This window comes from Eucalyptus grandis, chromosome 2 (genome assembly GCF_016545825.1).
Source record: "Eucalyptus grandis isolate ANBG69807.140 chromosome 2, ASM1654582v1, whole genome shotgun sequence".
Taxonomy (NCBI): Eukaryota; Viridiplantae; Streptophyta; class Magnoliopsida; order Myrtales; family Myrtaceae; genus Eucalyptus; species Eucalyptus grandis.
The window spans coordinates 21,888,261-21,913,684 of NC_052613.1; the positions used below are offsets into that span (position 1 = coordinate 21,888,261).

The following is a 25,424-nucleotide window of genomic DNA, read 5'->3' on the forward strand; positions in this document are numbered from 1 at the left end:
TCCCTTGGCCGGCAGTCGTTGGCCTCCGGTCAGCTTCTTTCGGTGGTGTGCGGTGGTTTTGAAGAAGATAAATAGTACCGGGACTTGCATTCCGAAGATGCAACTTCCCAAAGTACCTCCGAAACTGCATTGAGCTAAATGCCCTTAGAGCCATTTGAAGATGCAATTGCATCTTGTCAAAGTGGTCCAAAAAAATGAACTAAACACCTTTGCATTTGGCCAAGGGACTTTAGAGTCCCAAATGACTTTCTAAATGCCCAACCAAACATGGCCTTAGTAGGCTTCTAACACGATAGTAACAAACCAAATCAACACTGTATTTGGAAAATATCGTTGGACAATATGAACCACCATGGACGGGACGGCACTTCCCTAAATTGGAGAGTTTGTGGACATCACAAAGCTAGGGACAGGCCGTGAACAATACTCATGTCGGCCGAGGATGGAAAGCGCAAGTGCCAAGTGGGGGCATGCTTAGACAAGGTTTTAGCTGGGATAGTTTGTTTGATCATGACCCGAGTTGGATCGAGCATGGCTGAGAGCGTGGGACGCTGCACTGGCCAATGTGTGTGTGTGTGAGGAAAATTGCCACGAAGAAGACGCTGGACTCGTTGTCCTCCTTTGGAAAACTGTTCTTTGTATTACAATCACTTGTGCATTCTGACAAACATCTTGCGTGCATCCCTAAGTCGTCGTGTGTGGCCTCAATGCGTGATTGCCTGACCTCCGGCCGGGGTTTATGTGACCTAGTGCTTGTGTGCAAGCCTCAGTTCATGACGGTAACGCATGCATGGGAACTTCGCTTTGATGGTGTTGTCTCAGTGGTACCAAGTTTGTGCCCAAATCTGTGCTTTGGTAAGGGATCGTGCGCTCCTCGACCACATTGGTTAAAAATCTGTGCTTAAAAATTGACGATCCCACACCCACTTGGAGCCGCCCCAGATCTAAGCCCTTTTGCCCCAGTGATTACGCCCACCCTCATCGAACTAGGGTATGGGCATAGTTCGTCTAACACCAGACATCGATTAGAGGTGGTCGTAAAGTAATACCATCTTTACCGACCCATCCTTTTCCATGTCTGTCAAGTCCTTAAGTATACTGAAGTGGTCACACCAAAGCGGTGACATTTAGATTAGATCTTACTTATAAACCATTCAATAGGGCATCTCCCATCCACAGACTTAGGGAAGGTTCCGAACTTTCCGACTTAAAAAAAGCTATGTCCTCATTAGAGTCGGTCCGTATCGCCAAGCGATAGGGAGTTGCACATTATCCAACCACTCTGGCCATCCTAGAAGCCGGTTAGGAGTCATATCTTATGCAGTATCGCTCAAGCGATGCTCTCAAGTCTGAACCTATTCCATCCACAAACATACAGCCACTGGAAAGAGTGTCGCACTAATATCATCAGTAACAATCCAGCCCAATCCACGAGGGCAAAGTATCCAAAAGGAGTACTTAAGTTTTCACATGAGATAATGACCATGTGGGAGTGGATTTTACTTATGAATAACATCATAAGTCTCGCCTATTTTGTTAATGACTTAAAGCGTTGCAGTTTGCTTCCAACGTCAAATTATTTGCCTTAGGTAACCACACACCCAGAGACAAGGTATCATGCCCCAAATCTTCTATTCCCCAAATCTCGTATTTCTTTCGTGAATTCTTGACTATATCATAGGGGTTCTTTGTGCACAGTCAGAAGCCAAAGAAATTGCCGTTCAGTAACTAGAAGGCCAAAAATATTCAAATTACAGGCACACCTCACTTATAAATGACCTAGCTGCAACTTTCCTGCATCAAGAACAAACTGCAGGATGATGACATGAGAAACAACCGCATTACAGGAGATACAATTTGCTTATCCGGGCTTCATTCATAGAAGACATTTCATTTACAGGGGATGATTCTACATCACAAATATAAGTTACTATTGGCACTTAAGATTTCAAAAACTTTGGCAACCATTCCCAATGGATCAACATTTTTGCAAGCCACAAGAAGCATTATCAAATTCTATTAGGGTAAAACAAAGTATCAAAAACCTTCCAACCCTTCTCCTGGTGCAACTTCCCTGGATGGATGCATAGACAAGTTCTATTGGATATGGCAAGATTATGGGTGAGGACTCTTGAAACTTGGAGTTACTTTAAGCAGCTGCAATATCCAGTCCAGGTTCATGTTCATTTTGTCCCATTTAATCTCATACTCTGTCCATTAACTTAGCTCAGTGAGAATGACTATGTAGCTGCTTGGTGTTCAACAAGTGACAGAAATGAACTCCATTGAAAAGCAAATATGCCATCAACATGTACACAAGATACGAACAATGCAATACTAGACACACACATACAAGGTTGGCCATATAGCTAATAACCAATGGCGATATCACAATGGAAACTAAACTCACCCACAGACTCATACAATTACCACCCAAAAAGCAAATCACAAATCAGCACAGGAAATCCATTCTCTCATTGGCCTTCAGGACTTAACCTCAAGCGTTCACACTCCATTGAAAATTTGCATCTATAACTTACCACAATCATTATCAAAGATACATGGGAAGCAGGCAAACTGACAGTAAACACTTTATAGTTCCCAAAGCTGAACATACACATGCACAGTTCATAATTCTTCAAATAATTGCACACAACCGCCACCAGACAAGCCACGCAGGCTAAAAGCAAGAAAAACCAGCACAGAAGACCCATAATGCTTAGTTTAGTTTTCAGGACTTCCAACCATGTGTTTTCTAACTCTATTACAACCGACATGTTCACTATTCATTACCTCTGTATGCAAACATGCACTGGAAGCAAACCAAACATCAGTAAATAGAATTAATTTCCAAATTCATTGAGAAAAATGGTTTCTGCATAGCTCTTATTAGCCATAGCATGGGACATTGACATCACTTGTACCATTCAGAAGGGCTCTTCCTTTGAGCATGCTGGGCTGACTCCCTATGATTGCAAGATTTGCTGGAAATTTTAATCCTGATGTGTGGCATTTACACAACCAGCCTTTTTTTTTTCCTCTTTTAATATAATGATGAGTCCTGTAAAAGTGTTGATGACATAACAAACCCAGCATTGAAAATACTTAGCAATAAGAGCCAATATCAGAGAACATCATGCATGGTAATGTGAAGGTGTGAAAATGAAAATAGTTGACCAAATTCAAACATATAAGCTGGACATTAAAGAGGCACTAGACAGTCATATGGTGGATCTGTTGCAGGGATGAAGACAGCACATTATCTTACCTTCATGCTATGCCAAAGTTATGCAGCTTCTTGCAATTAGGAGTTGGCAGATTCTTATTCCATTGACGTCTTTGCATTTCTATATGACAGTAACGCCAAAGCATACTTTTATAATCCTTGATCACGTTGTCCTCAATGTTAGCTCGAGCAGGACTTCCTGGTGGATAATTATTATCAAATGCAGATGATTTCACAAAAAATTCCACTCCATGATTTTCAGTTGCCTTGGAGACCTCATAAGAGTAATTCTTGAACAACGAGTACTCAGGCTCTGTGAAGGGCATATATGCGAGCAGAAGGATGATCAAGAATGGTAAAATTTGCAAAAGAACCATTAGGCTAAATCCTCCTACATCGGAGTCCTCTCTCCGGTAACCACCCACTCCTCCCGACCTATAAACATGAGATGTCCTATGAGGGTCCCTCTCGCGGAAGAAGGCTCTGAATATCTCATCCGGGTCGAAATCATCATCAAACAAGTCATTTCCAGTTCTCCTCCTCCTCCTCCGCCTAGCATTATTAGGCCGCTGATTATACTCGAATTCCTCGACAAAACCAGTCTGATCATACCGCTTCCTCGAACCATCATCACTCAAGCACCTAAACGCTTTGGACACTTTCTTGAATGCCTCCTCCGCACCCGGCGCCTTGTTCTTGTCGGGATGCACTTTCAGCGACAATTTCCTATAAGCCCTCTTAATCTCCTCCGAGGAGCAAGCTTTCTCCAACCCCAGAAGCGCATAATAATCCCCGTCCTCTTAATCTGCCCAATTAGCTGAATATGCTCTTCCCCATATTTCTTTTTCCCGGCATCCGAACCTTCCTCGCATTTCCCAGAACCCGGCTCCTTATTGCTCCCATCATCACGAGACTTCTCCTCAGCAGGAGTCTCCTCCGACCCGAAATCGAGCCTGTCGCACCGGTCCAACAGCGCGGCAACGGGCAAATTCCGGTCCAGGCGCCGCGCGATCTTGATGAATCTAAGCGCCCGCTCTTTGTTGCCCGCGGCGATCGCTTCCTCGGCGAATGCCACGCACCTCAACGCCTCGTCCTTGTTACCATCCATCCCCAAAAAAACCCAGCTCACGAATTTCGAATTCCAGCCGAAACGAAGATCACCCAGATGAAGTAGCAGTCGAAACCTGAAATCTAGTAATCCAAGATGAACCCCTGAATCCCTGATCGAAATCCGAAATTCACGGTCGCGACCAGATCCGAGGGAACCGAAACTACTGATCAGAAACGAAGACTCAAAACGGTGAATTTGAACGGAAGACAAGTGGAGCTGCTCAAACTTTCATTGGGGAGAATCAACGGAAGAGGATGTAGGAATTTACCTGAATCGCAAACAAGAAATTGCAGAGAGAGGCAGATGGATTTCGAGTTCGAGGAAGACGAGGGAACATTTAGCGCAGCGTCACGGTGGTCGTCGAATGAAATTGCGCCACTTCATGCAATTTTCGTTCTTTGCCATGTGCCCCCCTTTTTTTTTTTTATTCTCGAATTTTATCTGTGAAGTTCTGTTTGTTTCAGAAAAAATCTATGATTTAAAAAACATTATTTTAAAAATATAAATATATATTGCTTATAAAAATGAATTAACGAAAAATATTTTTTATAATTAAAGAAAACATTTAAACATGAATTGTTCTTAATAATGAAAACATTCACTATTAAGTAATTATTTCAAGCGATTCAAACGACCATTTAAAAAAAATATTTTTTTAAAAATGTTTATATTTCGGAAAATAAATGGAGCCAAAGAATTTTTTTTTTAATTATATTCACCAACAATAGAAACTTTGCTTTCATGCTAAATATGATCACTCGCAAATTTCATTTTTGTTTGATTTGGGCCAAACTATTTTATTGCATTTCGACTTTTTGCCCTTTGATTGTTTGATTTGACTTTCAGTACACATTAATTAGAGTTTAACGATATGGATATTTGTTTCGGCTAAGAGAAAAGATCACTTGGCTACATCATTGCCACATCAATCATTTGAGAGAGATTTATAAAAAGAAATTAGAGTAATCAGAGGGGATTAATGATACATTTGTGGTAAATGAATCGGACTGATATCGTGTCGCTATATAGCTTTAATGTGGGAAAAGTGTAAAAAAAAAAAATTCCTAAACATTTTAACTTTGTGTCAACTTAGTCCTTCTGACTAATTTTGGTTGAATATTACTAACATTGATGTTTATCATTTTATATGGCACCGCTGATGCTGGCATTGACACGTTGACAATTTTTAATAATTTTGAATTTTTTCTTTCTTTTTTTCTCTCATTTCTTCTTGATGGATGGGCGGCTTGGCCAACCTTGCCTAGCCCTAACCATGGCGAGGCTCAGCCCCATAAAGGGTCAACCTCGTTGGATCTGGCTTGAGCAAGGCCAACACTTGCTTAAGTGAGGATAAACCCGGCGAGGTCTCCCCTAGCCAAATTCAATGAGGCTAGCCTCACCGGGCATCAATTTGACTTTCAATAAATATTAATCGGAGTTTAATGACATGGATATTATTACGGCTCAAAGAGAAGATCACGTGGTTACGTAATTACCACATCAATCATTCAAGAGATTTACAAAAGAAATTAGAGTGATAAGATTGAAATGGAAGATTCATAATACTTTAGTGACAAATGGATCACACCGACGTTATGGATCTAATAGCTATATAGCTTTAATGTTGTGGATTTGGTTGTCAATCAAATCCACCATCGCAGCAAAATTGGTTATTCTCCACATGCGACTTCTTTGCCAATGAAACCTAATTGATCATGAGACTCAACTTGATGACGAGAGAAGGGGTCAAGATAAGATATGAGTTTGAGGTCGGGTCTATGGAAACAATACTCTACCAGCTCGAATACTTACAGCAGCATGACAATGGACGCCATAAAATAGTTTTGGAACCAACTTGATTAGAGTAAAGTATAAGACAAATTGTACATTGAAGCCAAAAGTTGACAGGCGGATTCTATAAACATTCCTAGAATCACGCCAATCATTTCATTTTATCAAACTTCATTATGCGAACACGCGCCCCTTGGTACAGTCCTCAACAACAAATGGATATACATCTAAATAATTAAATAGTCTAGTAATGATTTAAAGAAGAGGTGGGAAAACGGTAATTGGGTTTAATTAAAAAAGAAGAAGTTAGTATAACACAAAAAGTTCGGGAAATTTTTGGGCCAAGCCCGGCCAGTAGATCGGGCCTATCGTACTGCGCGAGACCATCTATTTTACACGTTTTACATAAAATATTTGGGCCCCGCCAGGCCCAGGCCGAGATGGGTGGGCTAGACTTCCTCACATAAGCCCATTGCCCGAGCCTGCCTATTAACCTATAACACATCCGCCCGTTGATCACCTCTACTATCAATTTAGTTCACCGCACTTCTTGTGGGATTAGATCCTAGAGAATGAAGTTGCTCGTCGAGTCGGCCTAACCGAGCGGCCATGCCAACCACAATGTGACCCAGCTCTGCGTTGGCAGGATTGCAGAAGTTTGTGAGGTTAGCTAGTCTTTGAACTCAGTTTGATAAATCAAGCGTCGATTGAATGAGTAGGGAATACGGCCATTTGATAACATAATTGAATGCTGAAAATTAAAAATTCAGTAAGATGTGAAATTAGGCTTGTTTTACCATCAACTTAAATAACTAAATTTTGTAAAATTTTAAAAAAAAAATCACTTGATCCGCAGGACCTAACCAATAATAAACCTGTTGAAAACAACCATTGTTCTATCTTTGGTACTCAATTCTTCATATTAGATGTCAATTGTCAATTACCATTGGATAAATGTTTCAATTATTAATTTTAGCATTGAAGTTTATCAATTCTTACAAATTAAGTACATAGGTTTTCAGCACCTGAATCTCAGCTTTACCGTCTTTGGGGCTAACAAAATCTTCCTCGCCAAGAGGCAATGCAATCAAATCGATTGTGTACCTTCATCATTTGGTCATTGTGTAGATAAACTTGAAAAAGCTCCGCCATTTGAAAACCGTTTACCTCAGGAGCTATGTAACACACGGACTGATCTCATTGCAAGATTATTCGCCATCTCATTTGTGTCCATTCAAGAATTTAAACTGTACATCCTCAAAAGTTTCTCTTTCTAAAATTCCCTTTATTAATTACGAGTGTGTAAATCATAAAAATGTAAAACCTTAAAAGGAAATCAAGATTCCTGGTTGCATGATTTAAAATATCGACCCGTGGCGCACCAACTTTATGCGACTAAAACAAGCCCAGCATTTTCTTTCCTACTTCGGCCAATGGAAAAAAATTGCTAGTTATGAATTGGTCAAAAAAAATATATTTAATAGATTATAAATCGGATTGTAGCGAAGTTTCCAACGTATAAAAAATTTGATCGATTCAGAAAGTTTAGTACACGTCAACGTCATGATATAAGTAAGAAAAGTGAAAGATAAACAAATATATTTTGTAGAACATGAGACACCTAATTGATTTATAAAATTGCTAAATGATAGTTATTCCATTAATTGATTTATATAAATTTGTTGCTAAAATAAAATTAGATGATACTTATTCCATAATGAAAGGAGGTGAGGGGTTCAAATCCCTCCATTATCAGATAAATTTGTTTTTCAACGCGCTAAAATAAATGTGCATCGTCAAAAAAAAAAATCCCATTAGATGCAATTCCTAATATTTTCAAATTCTATATTGCACTCAACTATCTCTCAAGAGAGAGGCTAAAATAAGATTTCGAAATATGTGAACCATCTAAAGTCAACTGAAAATTTTGTTAACGTGTTGAGATTAATTTAATACTTTGAAAATTTAAATAAGCAAATAATTTTATCGAAATACGTTATTTCTTAAATTTCAAAGTATCCCCACTATTTTTGGCAGCTTCGTACACCGATCTATTCTTTTAAAACTCATATATGGAACGTAGCTTTGTTTTTCTAATTTGCTCGTCGTTGATGTGCTTAGATATGAAACAGTAACATTATTAACTAAAAAAAGAAAACATTTTCAGAAAATTTGAATCCTTGAAATAAAAGTTTAGCTGCCATCAATGAAGTTGAATATGATTGATGTATACATCTCGTATTGACAGACTAACCAAAAGACATTAATAAATTAATAAATTCCACTACAAATAGACCAAATCAACCAATACACCGTTCGACCCAAAAAAAAAAAAAAAAAACAAAACATTGTAAGACCTATGGCAACAAATACGTACAATTGTAATTATATGCTCATCCTAGAGCACATGAGTCTAAAATGAGAAACCCTAGATGCATTTATTTGGAAATATGCATGTGGTTGCATTTGTATCCTGCATATGTGCTTCTGTGTATCATCAAACTGTCTCGGCATTGCTCTCCGAGGTAGTGCTGGTCGTCGAGGTGGAACTGGTTGAAGAATACCCGACTCCGTTGCGCGTGCTTGGGAACAACGTGAACAGCGTGCTCGAGATCGAGCCGATCACGGTTGGCAGAACCATGATCACAGTCTTCTCTGTGTCCTCGAAAGACGGATAGAAGCACTTCACTGTGTTCGTGTCCAACAACGCCAGACCTAAGAAAATGACCACACACAAGAAAGCATGGACGAAATCCGAAAACCGAAGCTTATACCCCGAGGAGCTTGTGGAGCTGCTAGAGCTTGAGCTAGGCCAGATACCCTTGGCCGTGGCGAACCCGTAGTGGGTCGACCCGTCACTTCCCGTGTAGCTATCGGTGAAGCAAGAGATAATACACGAAATGCCGCAAACTGCAATCAAAATGGCGCTTAGGTACTTGTTGTAAGTGTGGCACTCGCCGTTGTTGGTCAAAAGAGGGTTGAGGAATTGGAACAGGAAGACGGTCCCGCTCGGAAGGAGCTTAATGATGTTGGCTAGTCCGGTGTATGCGCTGCTGCTGCTGCTGCTACTGCTGGTGCTGCTGCTGCTTGTGCCGGTAGTGGTGGTGGTGCCGTTGGTGGTGCTGGTGGTGCCGGTAGTGGTGCCGGTGGTGGTGCTGGTGGTGCTTTTTTGCTGAGAACTGGTTTTGGAGGCGAGGGAAGAGATCTTGCTGCCCATTTTCTTGACAATGCTGACTACGTTATGAAGAATGAGCAAGCTGCCTAGGATTGGGGGAGGCATTTGAGGTTGTGTTTTGTGTCCTGAAACGGTCCCAAATTAGGGTTATTTATAGGCGGAACGAAGCTGGGTGGGAGGAAGTTGCTTGTACGGGCGAATCGTATGAATCACCACTGTTTCAAAGTTGGAAGGTCTGGGCCATTCCACTCTTGAGGACTTGACCGGTTTCAGCACAACCCTTCAAACGGTTGACTCTTATGATGAGCTAACAGTTCTTAAACACGTTTTGAGAGATTGACCAGCGTGGGAAGAGAGGAGGCTATTAGAGATAGGCAAAGTGGTAATCCATCTCTAGGGAATGATAGTTTTAGCTTGCCACAAGGAACAATAATTGGACTTAAAAGGCCATGCTAATCATTTCAACTCTACTTTAGTTCAATATCATTTTTTAGTTGCGAATATTTCTTAACACTATGTATAGAAAACAATTGTAAAAGGACGCAGAGTATTTATATAAACATTTAGAGGAAATTGCCTTCAACCATATCTTTGATTGGTGGGTTACAAATATAGATATCACTTATTAAAATTTAAATTTGCATATGAGTAATATCACTAATCTATAAATACCAATTGTAATGAGCATGGTTTGAGAAAATTTCATCCAATCAGCAACAGAGGATGATATAACTTGAGAAAAACATTGCCAGAATAGGCTTCCATGAGGTAAATTACTAAACTGATTGAACCCATTTAAATTTTTCCTAAACCCTTCTTAGGGGTTCCGCCTCAAAAGCAAGTTGTTGCATGCAGTAGGCACATGTGGACCCACAATCAATTTTTAAATTCCCACAATTTCCCATGTGACCCTTCGTACGGGGGATGTTCGTCTCCTCAATTGTATTCTAGTTCAGGCTATATTTTCCTTGTTTTAGGTCGGTGAAAACTTTGTCTAATCATATTTTTAACCAATGAATTACCAATCATGGATATTATTCATATGCAAACTTAACTAAATATAAATGCAAGACGATATCCTTATTTATAACCTACTAATAAAATAAAATAAAAATAGTCGGAAAAATGCATGACACTTTTAGCTTTTATCCATCGTAGTGTTTCCTATTGTGCCACCAAGCACGGTTAGTCCAGTGCTTCTTGCACTCACTATTTTTCACAAAGCCACAACCATTTGATACAATGAATTCCACAAGGAGACATGTCTATTCTCATGTGGAGAGAATAGCAGTCTACCAATATGCTCTAGCTCAATATTTAGCTCATTAACCTCGAACCGTGAGATTGAGAGAAATAATTGTGCCTTAAATTGAAAATTTCGGGGGATTGCTAAGGTCTCTTGCTGCTCATCCTTTAACAAGGACAAAAGGAGAAGGCCAAAAAAGAACCTTTTCTTATGTCCCATGGTGGACTTGTGGCATGATCTCTTTCGTTCACGTGGAATTGTGACATAATCCTCTTGTTCAAATGATTAACATTGTTAGATCTTATCCGTGACCAAGAAGGAACGAGAAAGGGGTTTGCTTTTATGAAGTATGAGGGCAAAGCCCTCGAGGAAGGATTTCTTTTATCATCCATGCCAGAGAAGACGATACAAACAAAATAAACGTGAGAAGAACCAGTTGGCCATCTTTCTTGCCAAATGACGTAAAGGAAATCGTCTTATCGACTCTTTCAAAGGCTCTTCTAGCCTGTTGTCTACATATAAATCTACGACAAAATCATGAAATTTGTCAGTCCATTAGGCTCAATGCATGATGACGACGACGACATGGTGAACAGATCACATAATAAGCTGCAACGCACGCATGAACGTAGAGATTACGATACGAGCGCAGTCAACGAACTTCGGCAGCGCATAATCGAGATGAATAAAAAAACGCAGGTTATCATTTGAATGTTCAAGTCCGGTGCCTGCGCGTCAAAGATTAAGAACGCTTTGTGCCGAAATTGGACTCAGCTTGTATCATTAGGCCGTCAAATGGGGGTGCAAGCCATTTGGAAAATTCAGCACGTGGGATTGGAATGGACCTAAACCTACCAGTTTAAGGAAGTAGGGGGGACATTTTAAAGGCTTGAAGAGTAGGTTTCTTGTCTGAATTGAGGGGGACTTAGACTTATTATGCGAACACGCGCCCCTTATACAGTCTCTCAGCAACAAACGGATGTACATCTAAATAATTAAATAGTCTAGTAATGATTTAAAGAAGAGGTGGAAAACGGTAATTGGGTTTAATTATTAAAAAAAAGTTAGCGTAACACAAAAAGTTTAGGAAATATTTGGGCCAGGCCCGACCAGTAGATCGGGCCTATCGTATTGCCCGAGACCATCTATTTTATATGTTTTACATAAATATTTTGGCCCCACCAGGCCTAGGCCAAGATGGGTGGGCTAGACTTGCTCACATAAGCCCATTGCCCAAGCCTGCCTATTAACCTATAACATACTCGCCCGTTGATCACCTCTACTATCAATTTAGTTCACCACACTTCCTTGTGGGATCAGATCCTAGGAAATGAAGTCGCTCATCCAGTCGGCCTAACTGAGCAGCCATGCCAACCACAACGTGACCCAGCTCCCCGTTGGCAAGGTTGTAGAAGTCTGTGAGATTAGCTAGTCTTTGATCTCAGCCTGACAAGTCAAGCATTGATTGAATAAGCAGGGAATATGGCCATTTGATAACATAGTTGAATGATGAAAACTAAAAATTCAGTACAATATGAAATTAGGCTTGTTTTACCATTGACTTAAATAACTAAATTTTGTAAAATTAAGAAAAATAAATAAATAACTTGATCGGCAAGACCTAACCAATAATAAACCTATTGAAAATAACCATTGTTCTATCTTTAGTACTCAATTCTTCATATTCAGATGTCAATTGTCAATTACCATTGGATAAATGTTTCAATTTTTAATTTTAGCATTGAAGTTTATCTATTCTTACAAATTAAGTACATAGATTTTCAGCACTAATCTCAGCTTTACCGTGTTTGGGGCTAACAAAATCTTCCTCGCCAAGAGGCAATGCAATCAAATCGATTGTGTACCTTCATCATTTGGTCATTGTGTAATTAACTTGAAAAAGCTCCGCCATTTGAAAATCGTTTACCTCAGGAGCTATGTAACGCACGGACTGATCTCATTGCGAGATTATTCGCCATCTCATTTGTATCCATTCAAGAATTTAAACTGTACATCCTCAAAATTTTCTCTCTCTAAAATTCCCTTTATTGATTACAAGAGTGTGAATCATAAAAATGTAAAACCTTCAAGGAAATCAAGATTCGTGGTTGCATGATTTAAAATATCAGCCCGTGGCACACCGACTTTATGCGACTAAAATAAGCCCAGCATTTTCTTTCCTACTTGGGCCAATGGAAAAAAAATTGCTAGTTATGAATTGGTCAAAAAAATATTTAATAACTTATAAATCGGATTGTAGCAAAGTTTCCAACTTATGAAAGAATTTGATCGATTCAGAAAGTCAAGTACACAGCTCAAATATTGGCCCGTGGCACACCGACTTTATGCGACTAAAACAAGCCCAGCATTTTCTTTCCTACTTCGGCCAATGGAAAAAAAATTGCTAGTTATGAATTGGTCAAAAAAATATTTAATAAATTATAAATCAAATTGTAACAAAGTTTCCAACTTATGAAAGAATTTGATCGATCTAGAAAGTCAAGTATACATTTATTGCTAAATGATAGTTATTCCATTAAGGAGTAATTATCAGATAAATTTGTTCAACGCACTAAAATAAATATGCATCGTCAAATCCCATCAGGTGCAGTTCCTAATATTTCCAAATTTCTATATTGCACTCGACTATCTCTCAAGAGAGAGGCTAAAATAAGATTTCGAAAGATGTGAACCATCTAAAGTCAACTGATATTTTTTTTAACGTGTTGAGATTAATTTAATACTTTGAAAATTTAAATAAGCAAATAATTTTATTGAAATACGTTATTTCTTAAATTTCAAAGTATCCCCACTATTTTGCAGCTTTGTACACCGATCTATTCTTTTAAAACTCATATATGGAACGTAGCTTTATTTTTCTAATTTGCTTGTCGTTGATGTGCTTAGATATGAAACAATAACATTATATAACTAAAATATATATATATATATATATATATATTTTTTTTTTTTTTCAGAAAATTTGAATCCTTGAAATAAAAGTTTAGCTACCATCAATGAAGTTGAATATGATTGATGTATACAACTCGTGTTGACAGACTAACCAAAAGACATTAATAAATTAATAAATTCCACTACAAATAGACCAAATCAACCAATACATCGTTCGACCCAAAAAAAAAGAAGAAAAAACAATACATTGTAAGACCTATGGCAACAAATACGTACAATTGTAATTATGTGCTCATCCTAGAGCACATGAGTCTAACATGAGAAACCCTAGATGCATTTATTTGGATATATGCATGGGGTTGCATTTGTATCCTGCATATGTGCTTCTGTGTATCATCAAACTGTCTCGGCATTGCTCTCCGAGGTAGTGCTGGTCGTTGAGGTGGAACTGGTTGAAGAATACCCGACTCCGTTGCGCGTGCTTGGGAACAACGTGAACAGCGTGCTCGAGATCGAGCCGATCACGGTTGGCAGAACCATGATCACAGTCTTCTCTGTGTCCTCGAAAGACGGATAGAAGCACTTCACTGTGTTCGTGTCCAACAACGCCAGACCTAAGAAAATGACCACACACAAGAAAGCATGGACGAAATCCGAAAACCGAAGCTTATACCCCGACGAGCTCGTGGAGCTGCTAGAACTTGAGCTAGGCCAGATACCCTTGGCCGTGGCAAACCCGTAGTGGGTCGACCCGTCACTTCCCGTGTAGCTATCGGTGAAGCAAGAGATAATACACGAAATGCCGCAAACTGCAATCAAAATGGCGCTTAGGTACTTGTTGTAAGTGTGGCACTCGCCGTTGTTGGTCAAAAGAGGGTTGAGGAATTGGAACAGGAAGACAGTCCCGCTCGGAAGGAGCTTAATGATGTTGGCTAGTCCGGTGTATGCGCTGCTGCTGCTGCTGCTGCTGCTGCTGCTGCTGGTGCTCGTGCCAGTAGTGGTGGTGGTGCCGTTGGTGGTGCTGGTGGTGCCGGTGGTGGTGCTGGTGGTGCTTTTTTGCTGAGAACTGGTTTTGGAGGCGAGGGAAGAGATCTTGCTGCCCATTTTCTTGACAATGCTGACTACGTTATGAAGAATGAGCAAGCTGCCTAGGATTGGGGGAGGCATTTGAGGTTGTGTTTTGTGTCCTGAAACGGTCCCAAATTAGGGTTATTTATAGGCGGAGCGAAGCTGGGTGGGAGGAAGTTGCTTGTACGGCAAATCGTATGAATCGCCACTGTTTCAAAGTTGGAAGGTCTGGGTCGTTCCACTCTTGAGGACTTGACCGGTTTCAGCACAACCCTTCAAACGGTTGAATCTTATGATGAGCTAACAGTTGTTAAACACGTTTTAGCTTGCCACAAGGAACAATAATGGGACTTAAAAGGCCATGTTGGTCATTTCAACTCGACTTTAGTTCCATATCATTTCTTAGTGTCGAATATTTCTGAACACTATGTATAGAAAACAATTGTAAAAGAATGCAAAGTATTTATGTAAATGTGTAGAAGAAATTGTCTCCAACCATATCTTTGATTGGTGAGTTACAAATATAGATATCAGCTACTTTAATTTAAAAAAAAAAATGCATGTGAATGATATTAGTAACCTATAAATACCAATTATAATGAGCATGGTTTGAGAAAAATTCATCCTTGATATAGCTTGAGAACAACATTGCCACGATAGGCTTTCATGAGGTAAATTACTAAACTGATTGAAGCCATTTGAATCTTCCTTAACCCTTCTTATGGCTTCTGCCTCAAAAACCAGTTGTTGCATGCAGTTGGCACATGTGGACCCACAATCAATTTTTAATTTCCCACTATTTCCCTTGTGACCCTTTGTACAGGGGATGTGCGTCTCCTCAATAGTATTCTAGTTTAGGCTATATTTTTCTTGTTTCAGGTAGGAGAAAACTTTCCCTAACCATACTTTTAACCGGTGGATTACTAATCATTGACATTATCCACATACAAACTTAATTGAATATAAATGTAAGACAATATCCTTATTTATAACCCATCAATAAAAAAAAAATAGTCTGAAAAAAATATTCTCATGTGGAGAGAATAGCAGTCTATTAATATGCTCCAGCTCAATATTGAGCTCACTAACCTCGAATCGTAAGATTGAGAGAAATAATTATACCTTAAATCAAAAATTTCACGAGATTGTTATGGTCTCTCGCTGCTCATCGTTTTAACAAGGACAAAAGGAGGGGGGCAAAAAAGAACCTTTTCTTATGTCCCATGGTGGACTTGCAGCATGATCTCTTTCGCTCAAGTGGAATTGTGACATAATCCTCTTGTTCAAATGATTAACACTGTTAGATCTTATCCCTGACCAAGAAGGGAAGAGAAACGGGTTTGCTTTTATGAAGTATGAGGGCAAAGCCCTCGAGGAAGGATTTCTTGTATCATCCATGCCAGAAGAAGACGAAACAAACAAAATAAACATGAGAAGAACCAGTTGGCCATCTTTCTTGCCAAATGACGCAAAGGAAATCGTCTTATCGACTCTTTCAAAGGCTCTTCTAGCCTGTTGTCTACATATAAATCTACGACAAAATCATGAAATTTGTCAGTCCATTAGGCTCAATGCATGATGACGACGACGACATGGTGAACAGATCACATAATAAGCTGCAACGCACGCATGAACGTAGAGATTACGATACGAGCGCAGTCAACTCAAGTACATTTCAGTTAAGATCTGCCAATGGACAGCACATTTTCTCGTCATGACTTCGGCAGCGCATAATCGAGATGAATATCATTTGAATGTTCAAGTCCGGTGCCTACGCGTCAAAGATTAAGAACGCTTTGTGCCGAAATTGGACTCGGCTTGTATCATTAGGCCATCAAAAAGGGGTGAAAGCCATTTGGACAATTCAGCACGTGGGATTGGAATGGACCTTAACCTACCAGTTTAAGGAAGTAGGGGGAACATTTCAAAGGCTTGAGGAGTAGGTTTCTTGTCTTAATTGAGGGGGACTTAGACTTGTTGGTGTGACCTTTGAACTGGCCATTGATTTGCAGATTCAAACCTTGACAATTCGAAGATAAGGTCCTTTTTTTTTTTAATTTAGGGTACTTCCGAGAACATATCCGATGGAGAAAGGCGGCGCCTATAACTTAGATGATTAGAACACATGGCTCCGAACATGGTGTCGAGGTTTTGAATCCGTCCTCGCCCACAACCGGCCTAAAAGGCGAAGAACTTTCAGCACAACCTTGTTATTATTGAAAATTCTCTTACTTGTTGGGCGATGTACTTTGGCAATACTTTGAAAGTAAAATTTATCATTTAGAATGGTTTTATGTTTAAACCAAATGCAAAGTTGATTAAAATTCAAATAACATGGACATAACAATTGGCTTGTTATATCGTGTCCATCAATCAACACATGAATAATTTATGTTATGATGACAAGGGTGGCTATGTGCTTTTCTTCAGGGTCCGACACAGGATCCAAATTTTTTTGCTCAATCTAATGCTTGAACTTCAAAAATCTAATAAATGCATTTCTTTCATTAAAATTTATGACATTATTAGCTAACTTGGCCATAATTTAAGTTGAGTTCATGAAGTTTTGCTGAATTGGAAAATGACTCGTTATTTTGGCCTTATAAATGCTAACATGACAATCCAATAACACACGCTTAATGTGGTGATATACCTAATAGACTGACTACAATGAGCAAACTTTTGGATGTTCAGGCCTAAATTAATTAATAGAAAAGTTCAATATCAAAACTTTGTTTCGAAGTCCTTTTGGCGGGGCGATTAAGGTAGAAAAGTTCAAAAACCATCCATTTGATTAACCATAACCTATCCTACATTAATAGGGAGGTGGAATAGTAATTTGAAATTGATACTTGGTCGCGGCTTTAGTCTGGTTAAGATTGTAACCACAGGTTAAATCCTTTTCGCTCCATGGTTGACAAAATGGCCAAAGCGACTGTCTAGAATCTAATATATCTCTAATCGATCTATAGTACATATATGAATAGCTAGATCAAATGTGATTTTGTCGAAGTACTAGAAAGGCTACTAAAAGCAAAAACCCAAGGCGGGAAAAGTAAGCGTGTGAGGGAGAGATAGAGAGGAATGCAAGCAGAAATCAGCTATTACCTAGATCTTAACAAGGATCACCAATCCTACGCCATCACACTTGAGCAAGGGTTCATGATCATAGCCATTGGGAATGTGAGGGCAACCATTCCACATCACCTCGCTCCGGCAAGAGTCCACGACGAAAGCGTAGCCACCACGGTTGCTTGATTTCCAAATTAGGGTTATGACCGGCGTGAGAGCTAGAAATCTCTAAAAGAGGGAATGGAATTAAATTTAAAATTTCGACTAATATTCGTTGTTAGTATCATTTAGGGGAGAATACCACATAATAAATCATAATACAAAAAAAAAGTGTAGCAAAAAGTATTTTTGTTTTTGACTGAAAGTAAAATACCAAAGAACATTACTCAAATATTCTTGATTAGTAAACTTTTAAGTTCACTTTATGAAGTTTCATCTTGTTCAGAAAGAATAATTGCCATATTAATATTTCAATTAAAATAAGAAAACGTAATTTCAACAAATGTCTGAGTTGTTGCACCAAACTATAAATGATCAATAAATGTATCTTATCTCATCATTTATCACGAAAAATTATTGAAAGAAGTTTTTACATTAAAAAAATGAAGAGATAGCTAAAAACAAGAAAAAAGAAAAAAAAAATGGCCATATGATCCTTCGGGCCACTCAATAAATGTATCTTATGTCATCATTTATCACGAAATTTATCACGAAAAATTATTGAAAGAAGTTTTTACATTAAAAAAATGAAGAGATAGCTAAAAACAAGAAAAAAAAAGAAAGAATGGCCATATGATCCTTCGGGCCACTCAATAAATGTATCTTATGTCATCATTTATCACGAAATTTATCACGAAAAATTATTGAAAGAAGTTCTTACATTACAAAAATGAAGAGATGGCTAAAAACAAGAAAAAAAAAAAAGAAAAAAGAATGGCCATATGATCCTTCGCAGTGGCCACTGAACATGAAATTCAAAGTGGTGAGCTCAGTAAAAGCCTTTGATTTTCTTTTTTTCTTTTTTCTGGTAGTAGAGAGAAAAAGGATTAAACTATTGACCTTTTGGACCTATTGTGATAAAGTTCCATGTCATCATATTTGGTCTTTAGTTAGCATAGAATCACAATCCACGTTAGCATTCTGTTCTTTTTTCAAATAACTCCAAGATCAACATAAATAGAGGGAGCAATGATACCTTTACTCCCATAAGCACTCATAGGCAAACAAGCTGAACGTTTATTTCGCTGAAAATTTCATAATAAAGGGAAATATTTTCATATATTTTTATTTGTTCAGTGCTTTGAGAAAAGTAATTTTCTTTTTGTTAAAAGAAGAGGTCATTTTTCCTCCCAACCTAAGCTTATTTTTTTCAGTCCATAAAAAATATTTTCCATAAATCAATTGATTTCCATTATCCAATTATTGAAAAGTCAAAAAAACAATTTTTTCAAAACAGTTTTTTTTTTCTTCTTTTTTTTTTTCCAAATAGACAGACCCTATGCTTCGTTTCCAGTTCTTGACTAAACCATACCTCAAGCAAGAACCAGAAATAAGTTGTCTTTTGGGCCGCGATACATAGAATTAGTGAAGTGAAAAGCCAATCCCCGAAATCAACGAGCTCTAGCAAGTTGAAGTCTGGAGTCGATTTAGAAGCCAGAAATGAAACTTGTCCATATTCGATCAGGGCTTTGAATAAGATTTTCGATGACTTTGCTCGATTCATGTAATTTCGCGACTAACGTATGTGGGCCTCACAACTTGGTGGTGGCAACTAAAATTTATAACCCCGTCAATTGAGGTCTGGCTTTGACTGAAACGTGTACGGCTTATCTTTTCTTTTTTAAAAATCAGGTTAATGATTTGGTAACTACACATATTTAAATCTTGCAATTCAGTGCATAGGAAAAAAAATGAAACAAAGAGAACTTTTTGATAAGCAAGCCAAGCCCAAAATGGATTGGCCCGTTTGAACTATCGACCCAATTCGTTGGACTTGGAAAGCTCAGGCCGGGCCAGGGCACGGTTGGTGTAAAGGATCCACAAGTGCCAAGGCAGGATTCATTTTTCCCAGAAATTTTTCTAGCATTTGACATCATGCATGATATAAGCCAAATCTCCTTAGAGAGCCCAAAATCTTCTCTCTTTCTTCTCTCTTTTCTCATGTCCTTTTTAACCTTAGCCTTGGGGAGGGTTTGAGCTAGTCTCACCCTCCCATCTCTTTTGTTGATTTTGTTTACGTTTTATTGTTTTTATTTTTTTACATTTTATTCTTTCTCGATTTAAATTTGAGAGCTCTCTTTCAGTTTAGTTCTCGATTTGAGAGTTTGAACTTTCCTGCTTTAGTTCTAAATATAGGTGTTATCCTCTCTCGATTTAGATCTAGGAATTTAATAATATGTTTTTAGGGATTTAATGTCCCTCTACCATGTTCATGCACGGGTCATCTACATCTAGTTTCAATGATGATCTTAAGAGTTTTGGCGTCACATTGAATTACAAAAATTTGCTCCTTCACATGTTATATTCTAGGTTTGTTCAATCTATTATGGTTGTCTCCATAAAACAATGATATAGAGGAAGCCAAATCTAAGCACGCACCACCAATTTGGTAACGTTGTAATTAGTGAAATATGAATTTTTAACATATGCTCATCATTGACGAATCCACAAAATCCACTAATCATCTGTGTTGTTTTTGTGAAACAAATTTGTGCTAACCTTGTTGGTGCTCCGTTGAACATCCTTATTTTCTGGATTATGCTTTGTTTTTCAATATTTGTGCTCTGTTTCAATTTAATTTGTTATGAGGTTATGTGCTTCTGTATCACTTTGAATAATCAATATATTTTTTTTCCACAAAAAAAAAAAATATGCATGATAAGAGCTTTTTTGTTCTTTTCAAAATTTAAAATTTGCTAGGTTTGAACCGGTCAAACCAACATTTAATAACTTATGCATGGGATTGTAGATCGAAAGTGTGAAATAGTTGAGTCTATTCAGACATCGACCTCATTAGCTATAAGTAAGATACATACTACATATCAGATATATTTATCGAGCGTCAGACTCTCTTACTTAGATAACTAATTGATTGAGATAAATTTGCTATTGATAACTATTCCATCGAGGAGTAATTATTAGATAAATTTATTCAATGTGCAAAGACGGCCGTGGATCATTAGCTTGCTGGCAAACATTTTCTGGTGATTAAAATATGGGCAATTTTGTCAGAAATTTGTGATTGGAAAAAAAAAAGGAAAATTCTAAATTAATTAAGTTTAGGTTATTCATTTAGATGTTTACGTTTTCTTTTTTCTTCTCCCCCGCTACTCCTCAACCAAATCGTTGCCTGGTCATCGTCGTGACTCGATTCTTGTTGCTCCTCACCTTGCTCAACTGGCAAAGAATTTGGGTCTCCGCAAATAAACAAAGAAGCATATGGTTTTCTTCTTGTTTTTGAATTCGTGCCTCAACTAGCAGAGAATTTAGGTCTTCGACTTTGCGGAAGATGGGTACAAGGAATGGGGAGAACTTCAGTCTTTGACTTTGCAAAGGATGGGTACAAGGAATGGAGAAACCGTAGAAAATCTAGGGTTTTTTTGTTTCTTTTTTAGGATTTGTTAATTTTCCCTATGCGACGACGTCTGAAATTTGACTAGGAGTTTAGGGAAAGATCCTCTTTGAGGATTTTTCTGGAGCTATTATTGCCTGTTGGACGGTGTCACGTACACTTGCACCGCAAATTCAATGTTTCACTTAGAATTATCATTTGACCCATTTTCTATATATTGATGCTACAGTGGAGAATTTCTGCTTGATTCTCCACTATAGAGGACAATAGATAGAATTTAATGATCATTTCTGGATGGGTCTCAACACAGCACTTTTGGATGCCCTTTGATGCTTATAATCAGAGCACAGTGAGCCTGCAGCTAATTCTGATTTTATTCCAGCATAATTTCCAGAACTTAGAAGGCAACCGCAGCCATGGCTATGTTGCCCCCAGTTATGATGAAGAGGAGGATTCATCATCTGGGAACAAATTCAAAATGAAGCGTAAAGAGTTTCATAGGAGGTAATTATATTGAGAAACTTGTCTTCCATCATTTTATCAAGCAAGGTTTTGGTTTTGCTCGCTAGTTGGGCTTATCATGTGCTCGCTTCTTTCTTTGCAGCGCCGCATCATTTACAGCACTGGACAACAATTATCTCACTCCATTCTTTACGAGTCAAAATGGGGATGAAGAGGACGATTTCGGTTAGTTAGCTTGGCAAATTCCTCTTTGATTGTTATTCTTACTTTCCGTTGTCTTGAGTGGCCTGAGAAGTCTCAAATAGATTTAGACCTGATTGCATATTTTAAATGAAAGGACTATTGTTATTGGATAAAGTAAAAGAGGTAATGAGAGCTGCCTAGGTATACGAGAATATGTTGCCTCTGCTTGGACTGGTTCTCCAACTGGTGGTGTTCCATTTCATACTAAAATACAATTTGTTCTTTTGGAGTAGGGCCACGTTTGGTTAGGCTTTCCCAATAGGCTTTGAGACCTCAAAGCCCCTTGGGGAATATTTTGTGTTTGGCATGTGTTTTTGAATGCCCATTTGCCCAATGCCAACATTCCCAATGCTGAAAGCCCAATGCCAACATTCCCAATGCTGAAAGCCCAATGCTGGGATAGGGCTGCTTTTAGTATTGGGCATTTCGGAGATGCGATTTCACTGTTCACCGAGTCACTGTTCATCGTCTTCTTCGCCGTTTGCCTTCTTCTTCATCTTTCGTCTTCTTCTTTGCAGTGGGCGGCACTCAGCCGCAAGCAGCTAGATCTAGCCGCCGAGGAGCCAGATCTGGCCACCGGGAAGCCTCGCCTGAGGTCGAGCAACCTCAAGCAACGTCACCTAGCGTGTGTGAGCCAGGCGACGCCAGCTGAGGTCTACGCGACCTCAGTCGGCGTTGCCTAGTTGCGCGAGACCAGGCGACGCCAGCTAAGGTCTGCGCGACCTCAGTTGGTGTCACCTAGTTGCGCGAGACTAGGCGGCGTCGCCTAAGGTCGCGCATGACCGAGCGAGGCCAAATCTGGCCTCTACGACCTTTGACGGCCAAATCTGGCGGTCCGGCGACGGCCAAATCTAGCCATCCGACGGTTGGCCGGCCGTCCGACGATTGGCCGATAGTGGCCGACCGCCAGAATTTGATTTCAAGCCTAAAAAAAAATAACAAAAGCTAATTACAAATGTGAATTTTGCCAAACGGTGTTTATGCTAAGTTGTATTTCGATGCTATAATTTATCAAACGGTCTAACATTTCCGAAAACCCCTTTACCTTAAAAGTATTTGCATTCTCCCAATGGCATTTCTCCAAAGCTGAACCAAATGGGCCCTATGTATATAGCGGTCGCTTGTCTAAAACATATGGACCAAGCAAGCAAAAGATAGGTAACTTAAATTGATGAATGAACGCCACCATGGTCCTGGTATATAGTTTTGGTGTAAACTGGGGCCGTTACGCTTGGATGGTGAACTGACTTATAATTTAAGCTATAATAATTTGCAAAAACAAACTGACGTGTATGTACTAGCGTGTGGTCCAACACGTAGGAGCAAATCAAGAATAAATAGCACTGTCCCTTTAGGGAAATTCTCTCTTGTTCTACGAGAATGATGTTAGAATGTAAATGTTTTGAACAAAATCGTGGTAGCAAACAGAGTAAGGCAGTAAATACTGATTGATGACACCTGCACTCCATTCCTCGCCTGCATCGTGCTTCGTTTAGTCAAGACATGTCATTTGTAGAATGAATTTTTGCAGCATCTTCATCGAGTTCAACCCGTTTCTCTTTCTTCAATCCCCCTCTCTCCTCTTGGTTTCTCTTTCTTCTTCCCCATTTCTTTTTTTTTTCTTTCCTTTTTTTTCTTTTCTTTCCCTTTGGCCAGCCACACGTGAGGGCCAACGAGGGTGTCCTCCAGATAAAGTAACTGTTCAGATAACCCCTCCTTTTTAAATTATTTTCATTGTACAGTAACTGCACCATTCTATGGGCCCTTCATTTACGGGCTGGATTTTGGCCCAATATAAGCGGATGGGTTTAAGTAGGCCCATCAAACATAAAAACACATCAGAATACATTTTCTTAAAAAAAAAAAAAAAACTGCTTATATCGTTTGAAATAACGAACTAGTACAAAATATTTTCATTACCAACAACAATTTATGTCTAAATAATTTCATAAATGATAAAAATAATTCCTGTTCATTTAATTTAATAAATATATAAGCGATATTTTAAAGAAAAACGTAATCCAAAGTTACTTTTCCGCCAAAGAAATGATTTTGTTGTCAAACGCACAGAGGAGGTCACCTGACGTGTGGGGGGAGGGAAGGCGGCGGAGATGAAAATGATATCATAATTGGGCAACGCAGTCCACAGGTCAACGATGCCCCACTATGAATTCTGATCTACTTTACTTCCAATCGCAATATTCCTTTCTACCCGACTTTTTCATCACATCTAAATTACATGCATTAGAAATTCACAGACCGAAAGGTCGGCGAAAGACCGTGAATCATGAAACGCGTCCGGTGTGGAAAAACGATGTAATGATCGATAGAAATCGAGCAAAGTAAGTAGCTTCAAGAGAGAGGGCATGGGATGGCACTTTGATCGATGGAATTTGAAAAAGATCTTCCCCTGAACCAGCCAAAGTCTTCGTAATAAATAAATAAATAAATAAACAAAGCTTCTCTCGTTATAATTCAGCAGACTCGATTAATCCTAACTCACTTCCGATCGCTCCACAAGATCCGAGTCCTCCTCTCTCGATCTTCCTCTCTCTGCTTGCACAATTTGGTGATCCAGATGCAGAACCCAATCTCAGAAGCAATGAGGTCACCCCGTCCCGGATTCAGATTCCACCCCCATACTGACGAGCTTTCTGTTGGGCTACTTGAAGGCCAAGATTCTCGGACAGCCCGACGACATGATACCGGAGATCGATCTACTCAAACACAAGCCTTGGGAAATATACTTCATGTTCGGTGACAAGTTCGGCGACCAGGAGCATTATTTCTTCTGTCGGTTGAAGCACAAGTACTCAAGCGGCGACCGCTGTGACCGGACAACCAAAGATGGTTATTGGAAACAGACTCGCAGGGGACGCGAAATCATGGGGAAGCGCACTGCGAAATCATGCTGACTGATGGTTTCCCTTCTGCAGACATGACTTTTCTTTTCTTTTTTTTTTTTTTCTGACTTTTTTTCTCTTCAAGACAAACCAAAGACAAACGGAAGAAAGCAATTTTTCTTGATTTTCTTTGAATCCCCGCTCACCGAGACCCCAAGAACTCCTCACGTAATTGCTCTTCAAAATTTCGAAAATCCCCCCTTTGAACGTGTGCAACGCCTTTTATAGGGAAAATTTTAGATCTTTGAAGCAAATTTTATTTCCAATTTCACTCGTGCATAATTTTCTGAATATATCATTGCACTACATGTGATATTCTCTTTTGTATTTTCACATATTCTATCCAAAAAAATTCCCTTTTTGAAATACACCTCATGGTGTATATTACCCAAATATGTGAAAAATCCGCAATATAACACAAAATAAAATTTCCCTAAACTATACGAAGGCCACAGGCTTAATGGCAAAAGGACCAGCTGGGTGATGCGTGAATCTCACCTAAATCATCAGTGTTTGGGTGATGCTCATGACGAAACGGTGGTAACATTCTGGTTTTCTTTCGTTTGCACAAGATGATTGATTGTAAATAACATTTGGGACATGCTTTTTTAGTTAGGGGTTGTTTCTCTATTCCTAATATCGT

General features: G+C 39.0%; 3 protein-coding genes across 3 annotated transcripts; all 3 read right to left on the minus strand.

Annotated features, from left to right (window-relative positions):
• Positions 1 to 1,841: 1,841 nt before the first annotated feature.
• Positions 1,842 to 4,599, minus strand: LOC104428484 (chaperone protein dnaJ 49). Its single transcript, XM_010041473.3, is given in 3 exon segments — positions 1,842 to 3,061; positions 3,269 to 4,025; positions 4,028 to 4,599. Coding segments are annotated over 2 exon segments (1,062 nt in total). The 5' UTR covers positions 4,335 to 4,599; the 3' UTR covers positions 1,842 to 3,061; positions 3,269 to 3,270.
• Positions 4,600 to 8,625: 4,026 nt separating this feature from the next.
• Positions 8,626 to 9,345, minus strand: LOC104431235 (protein DMP2-like). The gene has a single exon (XM_010043900.3). It carries the CDS (start codon positions 9,343 to 9,345, stop codon positions 8,626 to 8,628), a length of 720 nt encoding a protein of 239 aa, XP_010042202.3.
• Positions 9,346 to 13,645: 4,300 nt separating this feature from the next.
• On the minus strand, positions 13,646 to 14,624 carry LOC104434860 (protein DMP2-like). Its single transcript, XM_018865267.2, has one exon. The coding sequence runs from the start codon at positions 14,564 to 14,566 to the stop codon at positions 13,859 to 13,861; it is 708 nt and encodes a 235-aa protein (XP_018720812.2). The 5' UTR covers positions 14,567 to 14,624; the 3' UTR covers positions 13,646 to 13,858.
• Between the last annotated feature and the right edge of the window lie 10,800 nt (positions 14,625 to 25,424).

What these genes read in the sequence shown, in the direction of transcription:
- LOC104434860 (XM_018865267.2), bottom strand. Translation starts at nt 14,566, where the DNA reads ATGGGCAGCAAGATCTCTTCCCTCGCCTCCAAAACCAGTTCTCAGCAA.
- LOC104431235 (XM_010043900.3), bottom strand. Translation starts at nt 9,345, where the DNA reads ATGGGCAGCAAGATCTCTTCCCTCGCCTCCAAAACCAGTTCTCAGCAA.